Source organism: Dermacentor andersoni, chromosome 10, assembly GCF_023375885.2.
Source record: "Dermacentor andersoni chromosome 10, qqDerAnde1_hic_scaffold, whole genome shotgun sequence".
Lineage (NCBI taxonomy): Eukaryota > Metazoa > Arthropoda > Arachnida > Ixodida > Ixodidae > Dermacentor > Dermacentor andersoni.
The window spans coordinates 111,436,115-111,455,054 of NC_092823.1; the positions used below are offsets into that span (position 1 = coordinate 111,436,115).

The 18,940-nt window shown below is 44.7% G+C and overlaps 1 protein-coding gene across 1 annotated transcript in view; it reads right to left on the reverse strand.

Annotated features, from left to right (window-relative positions):
• Nucleotides 1-18,940, reverse strand: part of Noc1 (Nucleolar complex protein 1) — a 40,206-nt gene that overhangs the window by 18,094 nt on the left and 3,172 nt on the right. The window contains exons 3-9 of the mRNA XM_050192130.2: nucleotides 16,145-16,336; nucleotides 10,857-10,924; nucleotides 9,455-9,658; nucleotides 6,892-7,089; nucleotides 5,552-5,815; nucleotides 4,195-4,374; nucleotides 831-1,022 (exon numbers count right to left, since the gene is read on the reverse strand). Of these exons, the coding sequence (XP_050048087.1) occupies nucleotides 831-1,022; nucleotides 4,195-4,374; nucleotides 5,552-5,815; nucleotides 6,892-7,089; nucleotides 9,455-9,658; nucleotides 10,857-10,924; nucleotides 16,145-16,336 (1,298 nt within the window). The remainder of the gene's footprint in view (nucleotides 1-830; nucleotides 1,023-4,194; nucleotides 4,375-5,551; nucleotides 5,816-6,891; nucleotides 7,090-9,454; nucleotides 9,659-10,856; nucleotides 10,925-16,144; nucleotides 16,337-18,940) is intronic.

Here is an 18,940-nt window from a genome sequence, read left to right on the forward strand (position 1 = left end):
CTCTGCGAGCACAGTTATGAGCAAGAAGAAGGGGAACCGAGGGGCCCGATTTTTCGTAGTCACACCATACGAAGCCAAGGAAACCATAGGGCAAATTATTTGTTGTACTTATTGAAGTGTAGAAAAGGTAAAGGGAAGTGGATGTGAAAGGGGAATAAAAGTGGGCAAGTTTTTTTCGTCCACTTTCATTTCCCTTTGCAATATTTCGAATATTATAAAACAAACACAATAGGTTATCTTAGGTGAAATAAAAAAAAATGACACAGATAGCAGCAAATGCTCTCTTGGTCTGGTCCTCACAATCCTATCTGACAAAAAGAGTGTCAAAAAGAACATGGCGGGGCAGAAACGCAGATACAAACTGGTGCGTCAGTAACACTGAAAGGGTTAAAACAACAAACAATTTCCCCCATGCTTTCCTTGGCTTCACATGGTTGTGAGAGCACAGTTGTTACTTTTGTAAGATGATGGGCCCACCCTAACGCGACTGACAGCGTGCAACACACAAACAAATTGTAAATTTGTAACCTGACACGAGTGCCCCAGAATGCTCTGGAATGAACAGTGATGCACACTCGAGCAGTAAGATTAACTTCAACCGCCAACTGTGCTCGCTGCTATGGTTGTCACAAAAGTAAAATATTAAGTCACGTAATATTTTCCTTTAGTGTCCTTTGAAATGTTGTTTTACTTTCTAACTTGCTATCACAAGTAAACTTCTGTCTCAGAGACACGTATGACACACAAGAGGCTTCAGACAAAAACTTGACGAAGCAGCACAGAGACAAAGTATAACTTGATAGTGCAAGCACTATAATGGTGACACTCACACTATCATCTGGAGCATCATCATAATGCTCGCCATCACTCTCGTTGTCGTCCATTTGCACGGCACACTCAGGGGCTTCGTTGTGGCTGTCATCAAATGTGCGAGCATCGAGAAGCGTTGGCCGTAACTTGAGAACTTCGGACACGAGGAAGAGAATGCCACAAGCCAGATGCGGAGACCGGTACAGGCATGCCTGCAGACCAGAAATTGAAAATGGTTTGCCACAATGTACTAGGTCATCATGTTTATCACATTACATTGAAGCAGTTTGTTATGTTCGTTTCAAAGCATTTTTGGATGATTCTAAAAAAAAACACGAGCACAATTTCAATGCGCCACCTGTAATTCTGTGACTATGTTTCTCTGTCTCTCGTAAGTTTGAGTTTGTCTTTGTATTATTTACAGTAGAACCCCATTGACAAGTTCTTCAAGGGACCACGTTAAAAAAAAAATTTAACATACAGGAAAACATAACAGCGAGGAAGAGCGGTAATAGCCACAGTAATGTCAGAAACAGCTCTGAATGGTAGCTAGTGGAGTTATTACATGTCTTGGCACTCGTACTGTAACCAGGGATGGCATGTGAGGTTATGTACAATTAAGGGACACTACAATGGTCTATCACAGTGCCCCCTTTCCACTCTTGTTATGATTCACTGTATAACAAGGCTCTATTGAGACGAAGCTGGCTAAAGAAAACTGGTAATTATGCAATCCAAACATGATCTTTGCAGGCACCAAAATAAATGAAACTGCGCTTTGCGGTTCCCTGTAAGTTTTACCCGATGCGCACTTTTTCGGGTGCTTCACCACCTGCTCTGTGCGCATTTCCTCCCAATCATAGTGATGCACACGGATTGTAAACTTCGGTTGCTTGTTGCATTGACTTCGTTGCTTGTCACAATGTATCAGTCGCTTGTTGCCATGTGCTGGTCACTTGCTGCAACACATAAATCACTTGTTGCAATGTGAGAGAGCGAATTTCCCTCTGCGCCACTAAATTTGCGTGACCGCTGCAATCAAACGCAACACAAACTGCGGGAAGATTACAAAATGGAGCCATATCAAATGAAAATATAATACGTGGGAGTTACTCTAATTTAGGTCAGGACTGTGTAAGCACGACATAGCAGCTGGGAAAAATGCAACGGCGAGGAACGTATCAATGGGATTACACTGTATACTTTATTTATTAGCTAATCAATCAAAGTTGACTGAGCAAAAATCTTGTTAAACTCGCAAAATTTTAATCTAATTGCTTGTCTATCTTCTTGTAGGCTTGTTGAAATGGGTTACTTAAAGGAGCACTGACACAAAAATTTGAAGTCGAGATAACTTGGTGAGATCGATTTAGTTGGTTACACACGCATTGTCTATAATATATCAGCGGCGAATATTGCTTAGAACATATTTAAAATCAATTTTAAAGTACGTGCGTGCAGCCAACCGCAAGACAAAGCACCTCGTGACATTGACATCAACCGAAATCGTAAATAGCCATGAAAACGCTACGTCATGTGGCTACGTCACGAATTTTCGTTGGCTGCCATGCGGCTTACACGTGCTCTTCTCCTCTGTTGTTGCTTGTTCAAGCTGTTGTACTTGTAGTGGGACGCTCTCCGTGTCACTGCAACTGCAGTTTTTGTCGTGTCCATCGGGATATTTCCCACACTATCAGCTTGACTGCGCTGCCACTACGTTCAACGCCAATTTGTTGCGTCTTACCATTGATTGTGGCCGATGCAAGGGTTTTGTTGAGGTTCGTCCTCGCCATCGCCGGCTGCAATATCTGAGTCGCTAGTGATTGGCCACATCTAAAGCGCGAGACACATGGCGCGATTTTCCGTGTGATCTGTAGTACGGCGCGTCGTGTGCGACTTGCCGCATGTGGCGATTCGGGACACATGGTACGAATGAGCGTGCGACGGCCCAGAACCGGCGCCCCTGTGTGGAAGTTCGGAATGCTGCGTAACTTCGAACAGAAAGTGAAAGCAACCGTATTTGCACAGCTATCTTGTTTGAAACAAACGATGACAATATAAACACGTCTATGCGAGCACTGTAGACGTGTTTCCGCAAGGCCGCGTTAGCAGTATCGGATCCGTTGACAGCCGCCGATGGCCAAGAGCCGGCAGGCATAGCTAGCTGGGCCATTGAATCCGACACCGGCTGCGCTTGTGACACGATCGCTTACAGCTCGTATAACGAAGCGCATATGTTAGTCGGCACAACCTGTACACAGTTATGTCACGCTTAAATTGCAGCACATTTGATTTCATTGGCGCCCACAGAACCGAACGAGCATGCCAAGCGAGCTTGCGATCGCTGGGAGGCGATGTAGGCCTAGCTCGCCGGCCGTCTATCCGGAGCTGAGGGTCCGCAGCTCGTAATAAAGCGCCTAAATTCGTCAGCACAATCAATGCCTGAACATTTATGTTTCTCTTAAGTGAAAATACGGTTAGTTTTCCCGGTGCCGTTAGTAGCGATGAGTAAACAGGCCAGTCAGGCGAGCCGCCTCATATACAGACGATTGCTGGCGCGTCAGCGCTTACCCCGTCCGAGTGGAAATCATGATAACGATTTACTATTTCGCACAACGTTTTATAACTCGCACTCTTTCGAGGTCACTTTATTCTACAAGTTATTTCGTGCCAGAAACAAATTGTAGCCCATTTATGTGCCGCCGTCAGCGGCGAAAGAGGCCCGCGTTTCAACCAGGGAGAGAAAAAAAAAACAGACATGATCGGAGCGGCGAGGCGCCCGCTTGCCGGCCCCGCCCCGCCGGGTCTACCACGTGGCCATGACGTTCACGCTACCGGCGCTGTCATTGGCTGCGGTCGGCCGACCGATGCGGCAGTCGCACAACAATATTCAGCAAGCTGGTCGCGCAGGCTAGCTGCGCGTCAGAGCATACGTCATGGCTTTTTGCGAACACGTGACCACTTTGTTTACAGTCCCGTCTCGTTGCTCTCTGGAACCGAAACTTCGACTGGTCGCTACAAAAAAGACTGCAAATAATTACCTGTCGCGCTCTGAAGTAAATGAGGTTTCCTGCTGTGATTATTAGGTCATTAACTACTTATTAAAGGAGAAAAAACCACGTGGATTCCTTTTGTGTCAGTACTCCTTTAAGTATATTCAAAAACAGTATGTTATTATATGCCGCTAAGGAATCCTTGGAGGTAAATATCTTTCAATATTAATGTTATTCAAGAACACTGCCTTGGAGTACAGAGGCACAAGGACAGGTATAGTGTGCTTTTGTGGACACGGAGCTTTTACTGGACTCTTAGGTTGTCACTAAGTGCAGTTATCACAAAATATGCTTCCAATATAAAGAAACGTGGCCATCATAACGCCATTACCTGCAGCAGTCGCTTCAGAAATGCTTTGACCCGATTGTTCTCGGTATCCCGCTTGAGCGACTTGTAAAGGAGGTTGAGGAACATGGTCTGGTGGCTTGAGTGCTCCAGCGCCGGATCCAGCGCCTTTCGGTAGAGGGCCCCATAGAAGCGATCCGACAGTGAGCTCTTGGCATCCAGGATCTAGCCACAGCCAAGAGGAAAGTAAAGTGTTAAGAGATTATAGCAAAAAAAAAAACTACCTATGTGATTCTTCATCCTGCTGATGTGAACAAAGAAGGCTGCCATTAGTCAAGATGTGAAAGCACTGCGTAGATGTGCCACCATTTCAAAAAGTTTTGAATCTTGTCCACTTCAATGAGTATATTAATTATTGGTCTCATGCTTCCCTCCTCCTTAGTTGATGCAAGACATGGTAATTACAATCTGTGTGTGCATGCATACAAGACAAAAGTGCCGCAGAAAGAATAGGGAGTTGATCAACACTGGGCTGACAAGGGAAGCCAACATTCTGACAAGGATACTTGACCTCACAAAGAAACAAGGAACTTCCTTTTGCCCCGACAAAGACACGCACCCTTGTTGGGACAGTTCGTTCCAAGCTGAGGCTTCTTAACGCTTGAACTATGGGACAGTGCAAAAATAGGTGCCCCAGAGACCCTGTGAAGCTGTATTCACACAATGGACGTCACTGCGACATGTGAGCTACCCAGGAGACATACGTCGGATCACTTCACCACCAGCATTCAGAAGCCAGAGAGGTCGACAATAAAGCAAACTCTACTTTCACTCCCCAAAGCATGTGAAATGACGCAAATGCATCAGAATGCTGCGCTCCTTCTGACATGGCCAAACAGCTAACATCGTGAGCCACATGTTTGTTGCATGCATTTCAATACGAGCGACATAGCTGCAGAAGGCCTAAACATGATTCCCCATCAAGGAATATCACTAGAACAACTTCATAATCTTTATTTAGCCTTTTGTAACACACAGTGCCACCTAGTGGTGCTGTGGAGAAGTTTGCGCATGGCCTCTGAGATTAGAAGCATGCCGTGCTGGTGGCTCTGAATGCTGAGAATCGTTCCCTTGTTTGACGCATTGTACACACATACTCAGCCACCCAAGTTGGCCCAACCATTGGTTTCGAACACTGTTCCCTCCGCACAGCAGCCCAATGCATTACCCATTCGGCCATGGACTACCCAGTGACTTAGGCAGTCAGGAAAAAGGTTAGGTAAAAACCCACATATAAACATAGCTAGACCCCAGAAAGTGTGTGAGGTACCATAAGAATGTTAATGCATTAAAAGAGTTAAAAATTGCAATGTACATCCAGCTTAAATGATTGTTCACTGACCTGGAAAAGCAGCGTCAGTGCCTGTACCGCGATGTTGAAGTCGGTGAGGTGGACGAGACGGAACATGAGGTTCACTTGGTCGTCCGGCAAGCCCTCAGCATCACTTGCTCGAGCATAGGGGAACGCTCGGTTGACGCCCGTCAGCAGCACCTTCATGGTGCGAGCGTCCGCCACCTTGGAACGCTGGACACACTTCTTGAAGAAGGTGAAGTAGAAGGACACCAAGGAACGTGCCAGCATCACATCATTGTCCGAGAGAAGGAGCTGCATGAACAAGAGCACCGGGAGTGAGAAGAAGAAAACTATGATATCTACTACTCAATCATAACACACGCTTTTTTTCTGGTCAAGCTCACCAAAATATGGTACGCGTAATAAGACCGAGTAGAGAATCAAAACTGCAAAACTATTTGGCAGAACCCGTCTATGATGATCGTCTCAGTTAAGCAAGAGCAATTCGCACAGCATGCATACTTCATTAGTTTGGCTTTGTTGTTTTTGCATTTCAGAATCAAAATACCAAAACTTTGGGAACATGGAAATGTATTGGCATTGGCACGGAGCTTTGGTCAGGATCAAATTAGCAGAAAAACTGAATCAACAAGAGTTGAATTAAAAGCAGTATCAATAACATTGGGAGACAAAACATTCGAATACCTCACTGACCATACAAAAAATGAATTACGAAAGGCATTGCATCAAAACGAAATATCGCGGACTTTCAACTCAGGATCCCATCTTTGCAAGACATTAGTCGGCTGCTCAGAATACAACTCTCTAATCATGCCAGTTTTCGGGAATCACGTTTATAGGCACTGCAGTCAGAAGTGTGTACTGAGTGTTCAAAACATTTTTCAAAAAGGAATGGTAGGTTGAATGCTAAAGTTTGTTGATCATAACTCGTTCTTACTTTATAGAAGCATACCGCTACAACAAGCTATGGAAAGAAGAATGATAGGTGTAATGTTAAGGGATAAGAAAAGAGCTGATTGGGTGAGGAAACAAACGCGAGTTAATGATATCTTAGCTGAAATCAAGAAAAAGAAATGGGCATGGGCAGGACACGTAATGAGGAGGGAAGATAACCGAAGGTCGTTAAGAGTTACAGAAAGTTAGGTGGACGGATGAGATTAAGAAGTTTGCAGGGACAACATGGCCACAATTAGTACATGACCGGGGTAGTTGGAGAAGTATGGGAGAGGCCTTTGCCCTGCAGTGGGCGTAACCAGGCTGATGATGATGATGACCAAACAGCACTGGAACACCTGTTACAGACACCTCTAAACATTTCCCTGCTCAATTCAACCACGCTTTTGGCAGAGGCACCTAACTGCACTCACCTGGCTGAGAAAGCAGAGGGCGTAATACTGGGCTTTCTGTGCCACGTTGGGACGGTAGACGAACCGGTCCACTTCGGTCAGTACGGCACCCTTCATGCGCGGATGGTGGTTGGTCAGCTGCGTCAGGTAGTGGGCCACCCGCGAGGCAACTGAGTGCATGCGGTCACCCAGTTTGTTGATCAGTCGTTCCAGTAAGAACTGAAAAAGGCAAGGTGGAGAGAGAAACTAATGATATGCTAGAAGTCTTAGCGAGGTCCAGCACAGCATAAACAAATTCTGGCTTTTCAAAATTAAATTATGGGGTTTTACATGTCAAAACTCCGATTTGATTATGACACACGCCGTAGTGGCAGACTCTGGAAAAATTTTGCCCGCCTGGTGTTCTTTAAGGTGTACCTGAATCTAAGTACAAGGGTGTTTTCGCATTTTGCCCTCATCAAAATGTGCCGTCCGTGGCCGGATAACAATGAGACCTTCGGCCTCACCGTTCTCTGCGCTTGCTCACAGGAGAAGGGCTGGGCAAGTGCAGAGAACGGTGAGGCTAGAGGTCTTGCCTTACATGCACCGTGTTACCCACAACTTAAAGAAAGTTGCAGACAGCATCATGAAACACTGTTCCAGCACACAAATAAACACGGACGAGCAGAGGCACAACAAGAACACCGGACTTTATGTAGACGGGGAGGCACTGCTGGTGTACCCGACCGCTCAAACATATTTCCTTGAACCAGGCCACAATCATCAAAGATGGCAAAAACCAAATGAAGGCCAAAGTTTCACATCACTCATGAACAATCTTGCAAATCTCCTGCCCTACCTAGCCGAAGCGACATGCACGTTTGCCCTGAGATAAACACGTTTTTTTCCCGAGCGCCACAGAAGGAGCACTGACGCAGTAATCTTTTTCATTAGAGATACAAAGAGCATCAAAAATCTCCTGGTTTTTCTGAGTGCTGATGGTGTTGGTGTTGCTTGGTGTCGTGCAAATTCAGTATTCAGAAAAAAATGGGAGATGACTGAAGCTCTTTGCATCTCTAACGAAAAAGATTACTGTCAGTGCTCCTTCTGTAGCACCTGGGAAAAAAGAACTTGTTTATCTCAGGGCAAATGTGCATGTCGCTTCGGCTAGGCAGGGCAGGAGATTTGCAAGATTGTTCATGAGTGATGTGAAACTTTTGCCTTCAATTGGTTTTTGCCGCCTTTGATGATTGTGGCCTGAAGGAAGTTCATGTCAACTCAGGTGTCACTTGTGCACCTTCATGCTTCTAACGGGCAGCATAGTATGTTTTGATCACAAGCACACCACCAAGAGGCTCGTGACCGCTGGTCACAAGAACGATGCTTATTTGATGGTAAATCGTTACAAAATCAGCAATGTAATAGTAGTAGCGTCACATCTTGCTACATAAAGGTGACAGACCTAACATTACATCGAATCACATAACTTATGACTTTTTTTCCTGTGATGCACCGTTTTTGGGTTGCGAATGCAAGGAGGGAGATAAGTCTCTCAAGCTTTCAAAGCTGCCTGCTATGTGGAGTACAGCCATCTTAAAGGGCCACTCACCAGGCCCCACAGAAAATTTTTGTTATACGCTGAAAGTCGTTACATGTCCTCTAGGGAGCGTTCTGCCACAAAAAATTTTCAAAATCGGCTAATTAATAGCCAAGATAAAAATATTTCAGTGCTGCGAACCCATGATTTCAGGAGGTGAGCTTCACTGCATAGCAAGACGCTCTCTTCACTCGCCCCATCTAGCCTCCGCAAGCTAAATTCCTTCCCTGCATTCTCCCATACCGGACCTCGTGGATCGCATGATGCATACATCACGGGCCCCGCCTCCACGTTTTTGTCCTCGCTTTCTTTCTTTTTTTCCGGCGCTGCGCATTTTTGCTGACAGCTTTGCGCATGAGCTGTTGCGATTGTCTGGTTTCGTGCAGCGCATGATTTTGCGCGATGTGCAAAAGGACACATGACTAGCGGTATAATTCAGTGCTGCACGTATACTGAGGCAGAACAAGCACATCGCAGGGCATGATCACGCACTGGAACACGGTAGAAAATGGCAGTTTTGGTACCTGCGCACGTGACTGCACGACTGTGGGAACAAGCAGACGAAGCAGAAGTATATCTCTCTTGCTTCGGTGCGAAGTAAAACAAAAAACACAGATGTTTGTGTGTTTTATTATTTCTCTAAAACTCAATTCATCAATTCAAGCAACAGATCACACAAATAACAGATGTTGCCTTGAATAATTCTCGAAGTTACGTGTCACCACGAGCGACGTCACACTGCGGACCTGAGTATGTAGGCGCAGGGACACCAGCACGTCATTGTCCGGCTTTGAGCGCGGTCGCCACAAGGGAAAGGGAAAATGGCGTTCAGATTGAAATTTCAGATCTTTCCGCGGCACGTAGCGACGTAATTCTCTGCAAACACGATCGTTAGCGCACATTGTACGCTATCTATGCACTTGTCAGCTCAAAATGGCCAGACCTGGTGAGGGGCCCTTTAAGGGTACCCCTCTCTCCCACTCACCCTCAATCGTGTGCAATACTCACCAGTTCTTTCTCAGGGTGGTACGTGAGCATGTGGAACATGCATGTGACCGCACGCAGCTTGAGCTTCTCCACCTGGTCGAAGGAGACAGTCTCCACGGACTGCAGGAACGTCGCATACCGCTGCTTCAGCAGGTCCTCAAAGTGCCAGAGGAGCAGCGTCCTGGACTCGAGCGGGCCACTGCCATTCAGGCTCGCCAGGGGGCGCTGAGTGCATGGGTAGCCAGTGGGTCATGTGACGTGAACACATGAACTGGTCACAAGGCAGGCAGTAGGCCACGCAATTATTTCAAAGTGGCACTTCCCCATAAATAAATTTGGTATCGCCTCCAATATTTTCTGTGTGCCATGGGCAAGGCCTAATCTCGGAAATTATGCTGAGCAGCTGGACTAGTTGTCAATATTCTGGATTCTGCAATACTTGTGGCAAGTTTTAATGGTGGCGCGTTCTTTTCTTTTTCAATCTTTGTATAAAAAATTTATATTTTTGCGTGTTTTTCATGATGCACCCACTCACATTTCAAACGAAGTTTTGGATGGAAGCTGCTCCATATCTAAACCACCTGAAGCTAGGCTTTTTTATTTCCAAAATTTCATTTCAGTATCAATCTTCACCTTAAAGGCCCAAAGGAATTTCATAAGGGAAAGCATTGACTCTGAATTCTCATTGACAGCTCAGCAAATTAAGAATGATATAAAAAAATAACAAACCAGGCAAACAGATATGGAAGAATGCAGTTTGTTGATAAGTATAGGTTACTAGTAAGAGCGCTTCATTAACTTAGAACCACAATTACACGGTATAAGTGCAAGATAAATTGTATAGAATCTTTAACTAAAAATTAAATTCTGGGGATTTACACACCAAAACCCGTATATGATCATGAGACCTACCGTGGTGAGGATTGGTTGTGGATAAGTTTTGACCACCTGCTGTTCTTTAATGTGTACCCAATGGATGGTACACAGACATTTTTGCATTTCACCTCCATCACATGCAACCACCATGGCTGGGATTTGATCCTGCAACCTATTGATTACCAGCGTAACACCAAATCCACTATACAAACTTTAGTTCATTAACAGCAATAACGAGCATAAAAAGAAGGACCTACAACAATTTACACAAGATTCAAAAATGCTGAAGTTGGCTTCTGATGTGCCAAAGAAAAGCAGGGGCTACGAGAGAGGGCCGTTGTAAAGGGCTCCTAGCTAATTTTGACAAGCTGGGGACTTGCGCAAATGCCTCGTACATGAGCAATCTTGCATTCTACCCCCCTTCAAATTCAAAAATCAGGCTGAAAACCTCGTGTGGTGCTGCAACAGCAGGACCTGCCCATCTGCCTGTCTGCCAAAAGTTCGACAGGCATTCAATTCTGCTCCGAATGCTCTGACATGTTCTTACCTGACAAAAGGCCTTCAACTTCTTATCAGGTACGAGGAGATCAGAGAGAAACAGGTCTCTTAGGGCATCTGAAAGTACCAATAGGAAATGTGTATACATTGTATAGATACATGAATGCACACAACATAGCATGTGTGTATGTGCAATAGGCACATTCGCCCTAGAAGTACTGACTGAACACATAAGTTAAGTACAGTATTATGAAAACATTCACTATGGCATCCTTACCAGAACAGCAAAAACCTGTTAATATGTTCCTGATATTAAATACATTGCAGTTTTGAAGCAACTATAGGCTGCCTTTTTGGGCCGACCATCTTACATACAGTGTCATGTCAGAATATGTGGTACAGACGAAACCTGCGATAATGAAATCCCGCCACAATGAAATATTTCCGTATCCCCGGCGAACAGCCATAGGATTCAAGGCCTTTCGCACCTCTCGACAACAAAATGTAGCTTTACTGCAATTCTGCATAACGAAATTTGCTGGAACGTAACCCCACATATTACCCACTTGCGCAAGGCTAGCAGGCTGCAAAATGTGCTCAAATGTGATTACTTTGCACCAAAATTGCATAAAATACCAACACATTACACTTGCGTGGGTGCCACCATTTTTGTTTACAAAAACAACCAAGCGTTGGAAGTGATTGCGTGCTCTGGAAACACTGCATGGTCACCAATAAAGTTTGCTGACCGCCCATTTGAAGTGGTGCGCACGTTGCTACTGACATGTGACAACAGTTTTCACACACCTAGTGCAGTGCATAATGTGCGCCTCGGTGAAAAACATGCAGCAAAAAACAAGGAAATACTCGTACCACCGACACGGAATGGTTTATGGCGCTTGAATGGTGGTCGCAGCATAGAGTGCCATGCATCGGTGCCATGTGATTGAGCGATTGTCCGAGAATACGCATCCCTTGCTTCAAGAACGCTGGTTTTGGTGCCACCCGACAGGCATCGCGTGCAGATTCGGCACCGGGTATAGAATTGTCCAGAGGTGCCATAAGCTTGATCAACTGCCTTAGGGTATACGAGATGCAATCACTTCCACGCTCGACACCGGAAGCGTCGGAGGCTACGGGCAACAGCGTGTGCTGGAGAAATGCTGATGCGTGCATGGAGTGCTGTTGCTCTGCATCCGGTGCCGAGTTATACAAAATCTCACAAAAGTGATCGCATCTCAGAAAGTGTATGCGGCGCACTTTTTACTGTCGGCAATGCAATTTTATATTGACACGTGTAATTGTTTATCCTTCTCGGTTAACCACTTTTCAAATTTTAAACACTATTGCTCAGCGCAAGACGCGCCTCCATGTATTGGAAGTTTCTTTAATGTCATTGATGGTACCAACCGTCGTTTGTCGTCGCCAAACGTTGTGTAATCTGACTGTATGCACGAAGCGAATTGTGAAGTACTTTCTGAAAGACACGCGGGCACCAGTGATTACACTAGAACTTTCGCGAGTAGTAGAAGGCAACGCACTTGACCAGCTGATCAGATTTTGATGATCGCCGACTGTGTTCGCCGCTATCGTTGTGCTTTGAGTGAAACTTGCTTTTGTGGGCAACAGGTTCACCCCCTAAAAAGTTAGTTAAGCTATTCAGTTTTGCTGCAGTGTTTTTCACCGTCACCACCATGTGACAATATCCTCGACCAAGTTTGGCAAAGTAGACTAACGAAATTTTGACAGCTAAGTTTCATTCTGTGATGCATTATCTATTTGGGCTGTCTCATTTTGCCACAACAAAATTCTTGCTAAAGCGAATTTTTTTGCATTCCCCGTCGATTTCATTATTGCGAGGTTCAACTGTAGTGACTGTATGTATGCCATCCCATAAGTAGAGCAGAACTTCATTAATACACTCCCAATTCACATAATTCCATGAATCACCCTTTAAGAAGTCCCTCCCCCTTGTTTCTCCAGAAGGTCTCTTCTAAATACTCGCGCACAATTTGCACAGTTCAAGAAATGCCAACCTCCAGGAGGCACTCTTTGTTGTTTGTCAGCAACAGTAGAACCTCATTCATATTGTCACGTACGAGTTTGTGCTGCTGTGGACAAAAGGACGTTGTGAGGTGAAAAGGGGGTTGAAGTGTCTCGACGATTGGTAGATGGTGTTACCCTAACTACTGAGCTACAACCTTGTAGCTGCATATATTGTAAATACATATATTCCCCCCAACCCCGTAACAATATGTTTAAAAAAAATCCGCAGAACCCATCTCACAGTGACTGTCAATGGTATTGTGCTAAGCAGTGAACCAATATAGGGACGCAATGTAATGCCACCCTCGAAACAAGTTATGTATGAAGTGTGCACTGCAGTGGCATTCCTCATTCCCTAAAAACACTCGGCACCATCTACCGGTGCCACCACGAAGCAGACACGTGGCCTCCAAAATGCAGGGCCCTCTGGTTCGTGTGAACATTGAGAATTGTTCCCCTGCTTGCCACACACTCAGTGGCACATACTCATTGACTCAAAAGGACTTCTTCTTGGGCTAGTTGGTGCTTAGATTTCCTAGGTATACTTTGTGGCACAAAATACATTTCTTGAAAAGGGACAGAAAAAAGGGAGACAGCGAAGCGCCAAACTACCAACTGTTTAATGACAGCCTCAGCAATTGACTCAAGTTGGCAAGAGGTTCATTGAAGAACGGCACATGTCCAGTGCATGCATCGCACAGCTCGTTAAAGCGTTGGTGGGAAAGACATTATTACCTAGTGCTCCAAGTTGGCGTAAAAGAGTACCTTGGAACAGCGTATCTACCACTCCCACATCCACAATCACCTATGTGGCGTGAAAGAGTTTCATTGAAGACGGGCACATATGTACACATTGCCATATATTCAGTGACCCAAATTGGTCCCACGGTTGGTTTTGAACCCTGTTACCTCAGCACAGCAGCCCAACGCACTAACCATTCAACCAGGGGCTAAACAGTGACCCACGTAGGCAGGAAAATAGTTACATACATACATACATACATGCATACATGCATACATACATACATACATACAGCCTCTGGAAAGTGCGTGAAGTGCCCTAAGAATGCCAGTGCATTAAAAATATGAAAGGAAACGTACTAACTGGGAAAACGTACAATCCAAAGTTACAAAGAAATCTGGCGGCTTCAACTGTAGTTGACATCTACATAATGCGAAGCACTGCACGAACATCTGCAGCACAAGATGCTGACAAATGCCAGGCTGGTGAGGCTGGAGCGGCCCGAGAGACACATTGTCATTTTTACGACTTCAGCAAGCTTACATTTGCGCTCCTCGAATTCAGCCTCGGTCAGCAGCTTTTTCGTTCTGACAAGACATAGGTGGGTGAGTTTTGTGCAGAAGCTGCTGCAGCAGGCTGCTACTGTTCGTGATTGCATGCACCTTGTGCCTTTTCTTGTTTACATAGGATGTAGAAGCCAGAAAACATATCACACAACCACAGTCTAGCAATGTACTGAACATTAGTGCCAAAAGATCGTGTTTTCTGGGAATGTGTCCACCGGCAAAAAAAGAAGGGTAACTATATGGGGTCATTTTTTGTGTTCTAGATCTAAACGTTCGTGTCGGGAAATTGTATGGAACAGGATCGTATCAATGGGGTCCTACTGTGCTTCAACCAATGAAAAGGGTAGTGTCCGGAAAGGAAAGAAACAAAGAAAGAAAGAAGCTAATCAATGCTGCCCAGAACTATACCACTGCCACTTCCCTACTTAAAGCTCCAAGTTTGTGTTCGGAAGATTTGTAATCTAATTTTTTTAGCTTGACTAGCGCTCTGAACGGAAACCAAAATACAGAATTCTTTATACCATCTCTTCCGCTCGGTTGCTTTCTCTGGTATGGTAGACATGTTTTGACAGGTTTTCTGAGATTTACAGGATTTTTTCTCCAACTGACACCTCATGAGCCAGTACACTGAGCAGAGACTACAAAAAATTTTTAGATCTATATACAACTCCTTGTGGCTTACACCAAATGCCAATACAACAGCAACATTTGATCCCATGCAATCAAGGTGCCAAACGTACACGATATCCAAAGAAGACTGATCTCCTGTTAACAGATCACCTATGCTAAGCAGGCAAGAAAAGCAAGCGAAAGATAATCGGGGGTGCCACAGTGACTTTTTCCTCCCAAGCAGCTTATTTCCGTGACATACACATCCCATGACTGTAGTCGTCCACGGAAATGGACATTTGTAAGGAAAATACAGAAAATACAGAGCTTTTTTGCAGATGAAGCAATCCCCAATGTGTCGTGATACTCAACGTGGCAGCACATGCACACCTAGCCTCCACAGCAAATCTGGGTCCACTACACAGGTGGCGTCGTGAACTGGGCTTCATTACCTATGATATACACTGGCAGAATCGTTTGTCATCTCATCACTAGAGTTACTGTATATGCTGCCACAGAGAGCACAGATGCACAAAGGTCCACCGTGCTGTGATTCTCTTTAATGTGGAAAAGCCACTCCTCGTGCTTGCTGGGGCCTGTTTAATGAGCATCAAAACAACCTCTGGCGCTTTATTGTCGATCACTATTACTATAGTGACAATCATATAACATTTACCGATTTCACACATAAACTTCACTTCCTTAAAGAAAGTGATTGAAAATATTGAACTGCATAAAATGTGTCATTAGATACAGCTAGTCTCTGTATCTAGGGTGTCTTTACCTGCCAATAGATGGTGCGACTAACCTGTGCACTGGCGTTTTCACAAGTAGTGTGCTTTCATTTATGTAGAACAGAACAAGTAAACATCACAATTAAATGTACAATGATTTAGAGGAAGCATTCCAACGACGGTCATCTCTGCAGTAAATCATATTGGAAACAAGGCAGGGTGCAACAAAGAAACATTTGTAAGCGTGTCTCCGATATTGACGCAACAATCTGGTGGAGTTCCTGCTTTGCAAAGCACTGATTACGATTCTATGTATATCTACAATACAGCAAACTCCAAGGTAAGACTATTTAATGGCGTAAGTGAATACAACAACCACTACTAAAAGTGCTAGTGCTCTTGTCAGTGTTGCAGTGCGGTTGTAGAATTGGCTTCTCTGTTGAACTTTGGAGCTCCTCGTGAGCAGGCGTGGCGAATGGCTGTGCAAGCGGCTCGCATATCTGGCTCCCTGTGGGAGCCTAGACATTAACTCTAATTTATCACTGTCTTCGAAACTAAATTTTGTGTCAATCAAAGTGTAAAGAGACTAGTGCCTATCGAAGATCTCCCACTCAAAGACAGCACAACGCTTATGGCTCACCCATTGCGAGGAGACACTCCTTCTTTCCCTTAGGAGTCACCATGGCCAGCAAAGCGTCCACGCTCGCCAGGTTGTGCAGGGGACTCTCCTGAATCAACAGCGTGTGGGCAGCCACCTTGTCGGCAAGCACGCCTTTTGCCAGCACAGTTCGCACCCATCGCATATCTGAGGCTCGGGCCCGTGACTCCCCGTCTGTGAAAGAACAGCGAGCAAGTTAGATCCGTGAATTGTACTTGGTGATGACCTAAGCTTTCAGCACAAACTCACTTCCTCCGTTCTTCTGTGCCCCCATGCTCAGAAAACATGGTCCCTGAGAAATGGCGCTAATTTACGCAAAAAGTTGGGCTAGTTGGCGTTGATTCATTTGCTGAGACATAGTTACTAGTGTTAACAAGACTAATTGTTCTGTCCCAACCTTCTTCCGCTAGTTTTGTTAGCACAAGTAACTAAGTCCCAGCAAAGGTACTAATTTCACCTCTTGTAATATATCTCGCATCGCTACATTACTTTTTTACAGAAAGCGACAAAGTTAAAGCACTTTTTTACACACTGAATGTACAAATTAACACACAGAAAGATGTTTTTTTAATTATGCAGATCCTACACATTGTCAGCACCGATGTTATGTGCAGCTCTCTCCATGTAGCCACCTATCTAGCACTGCTTGAGGTCCTGCAATGTGTTTCCAGATGGACGAATAGGCGTGCAACAACTGCAGCAAGGAGATCATGATGATGATAGTATGGCAGCAACAGCATGACAACCGATTCTTATCGTACTCCAGCGAAGAAATGATACAACCTGTTCCATTACAACCTAAGCCTATCCCGAAGACAGTATGATGCTACACGGTGTTTGAATAGCACTAGCTGCTTGAAGTAACAGTCTGGCAAATGTACGTAAATCGCCTAGGTGGTGCAGTGTAACACAAGGTCTCAAGGTACTAGCTGCCATGTTGGGAAGAATGGAAGAAACTGGCATGCATTCAATTTTATAAGGAACTTTTTGATGTGCTGTGTGAGGCCTGCAAAAGACAGCAGGAAGTCTGGTTGAATGAAAACTGGCCATTAAAAACACGTGCTCTCGTGCATGCTATGCAATGTGACAGATGCGCTACTCGTATCAAAGAACTATATTTGACATCCGTACGAGAGAAGTATGTGCAATCGTGGCCTAATACAGTCAAACATAGACATATAGCGGACATGAAGAATTATCCAATATAACGAAGTAAATGTAAACTGTTTTTCACCAATATTGGGGTGTAGCGAATATGTGCTTATAACGAATATAGGATATAATGAACATGTTTTCATGTCTTTCATAGTTTTGTGTAAAGGAAGGTTCAAATGTAGTTAGAGCATCGGGCTGCTGTTGTTCTGGGAGACCGAGGTTCGACCCCACCATTGGTCACTTGAATATCCCCTTAAGGTGCCAATTGATCCTGTCCGTTAAAATCTTTCGAAACAGAGGTGTACAGCTGCGGAACAGATTAAGTATAATTATACATCGAGCTTTGTTAGGTTAAGAGAATTAGCGCTCCATGCCATCGGGAACTCTCGACAGGAATGTCAAATATGAGAACTATGTATTTTGTGTCTAGCATACTTGGAAAGCCCTTATCCAGCCTCTTGATAAAAAAAAAACTTCATGTAAGTTACCGTGAAGAACACGCAAGGAAGCAAACCTGCTACATGATGACATACCGAGACCGAGCACATACACCCAGTCATCTACCTTCCAACTCAGTTTACTAAATCATATTGCACATATTATCCATGTTTGCAGGTTAGGTACAACCAGAAGTGTTTCAAGATGTATGCAAGATGTTTTAAATACCATTATTTTTGTCAGTGTGTTTGGTTTGCTGCACCACGTTGGCGGGCATAATTGTGGACAGAGCACCTGAAGGGTATACTTTTTTACTGAAGAGGGACACATTATGCGAGACTAGGGTTGCCAACTCTCGAGTAGACAAAGTCGGGACGGGGAGAGGGAGGAGGCAAGTGGCGATAACCAACCCTGCCAGTGCCAGAAGTCACAAGTCTACATGCAACAAATTTGCCCTGTCACAATACGATTCAAAACAATAAAGGTGCAGTTGTCTGGCAAACACATCTACCAATACAGATAGAGGTGCTGTCAATGGTTAGGGATTACAACAGAACTACAACAACAAAAGAAAGACGCTTTTTTGTTTATGATAATGCAATGGAAGAATGTGCAACCAAACTCTCAGGCACTAAAAAAGATACATCTTGTTTACTGATCATTATTCAGTAGCAAAAAGCAAAAGTCACGACATTTGGCTGTCCCGACTGCATCAAGTCGGGAATGTTTCACCTAATTCTGCACGGTTGGCAACCCCTGCGTGAGACAGCAACCTACTGCAAAGTGTCTGGAATAAGCCATGGTACTTCACATTAAATGCGAAGCCTTCTGTGCAGTTGAAGCTGACTGTGTGTTGTCAATGACCTCCCACACAAAGCAGATCAAATAAGACCATACCTCCTATGTCGTCATACACCAACACTAAGCGCACATACATGTGCCAACGTCGAGACAAAACCTTCCGCCGACATCAAAGGAACGACACACGCCTGCCTGTTCAACAATTCAACAAGAACTGGATGCACCCCTTGTACCCAAGTGACTGCTATGATATTCAGACGAATGTGCAAGTAGCACCCTAAGGACACATAAAGGAGGCATATGACATGTTGCAACTTCTTGACACTGGCAAAACACTTGAACAGGGGCATGAGTATTTCTAAGGGGAAATAATTGCGAGGTATT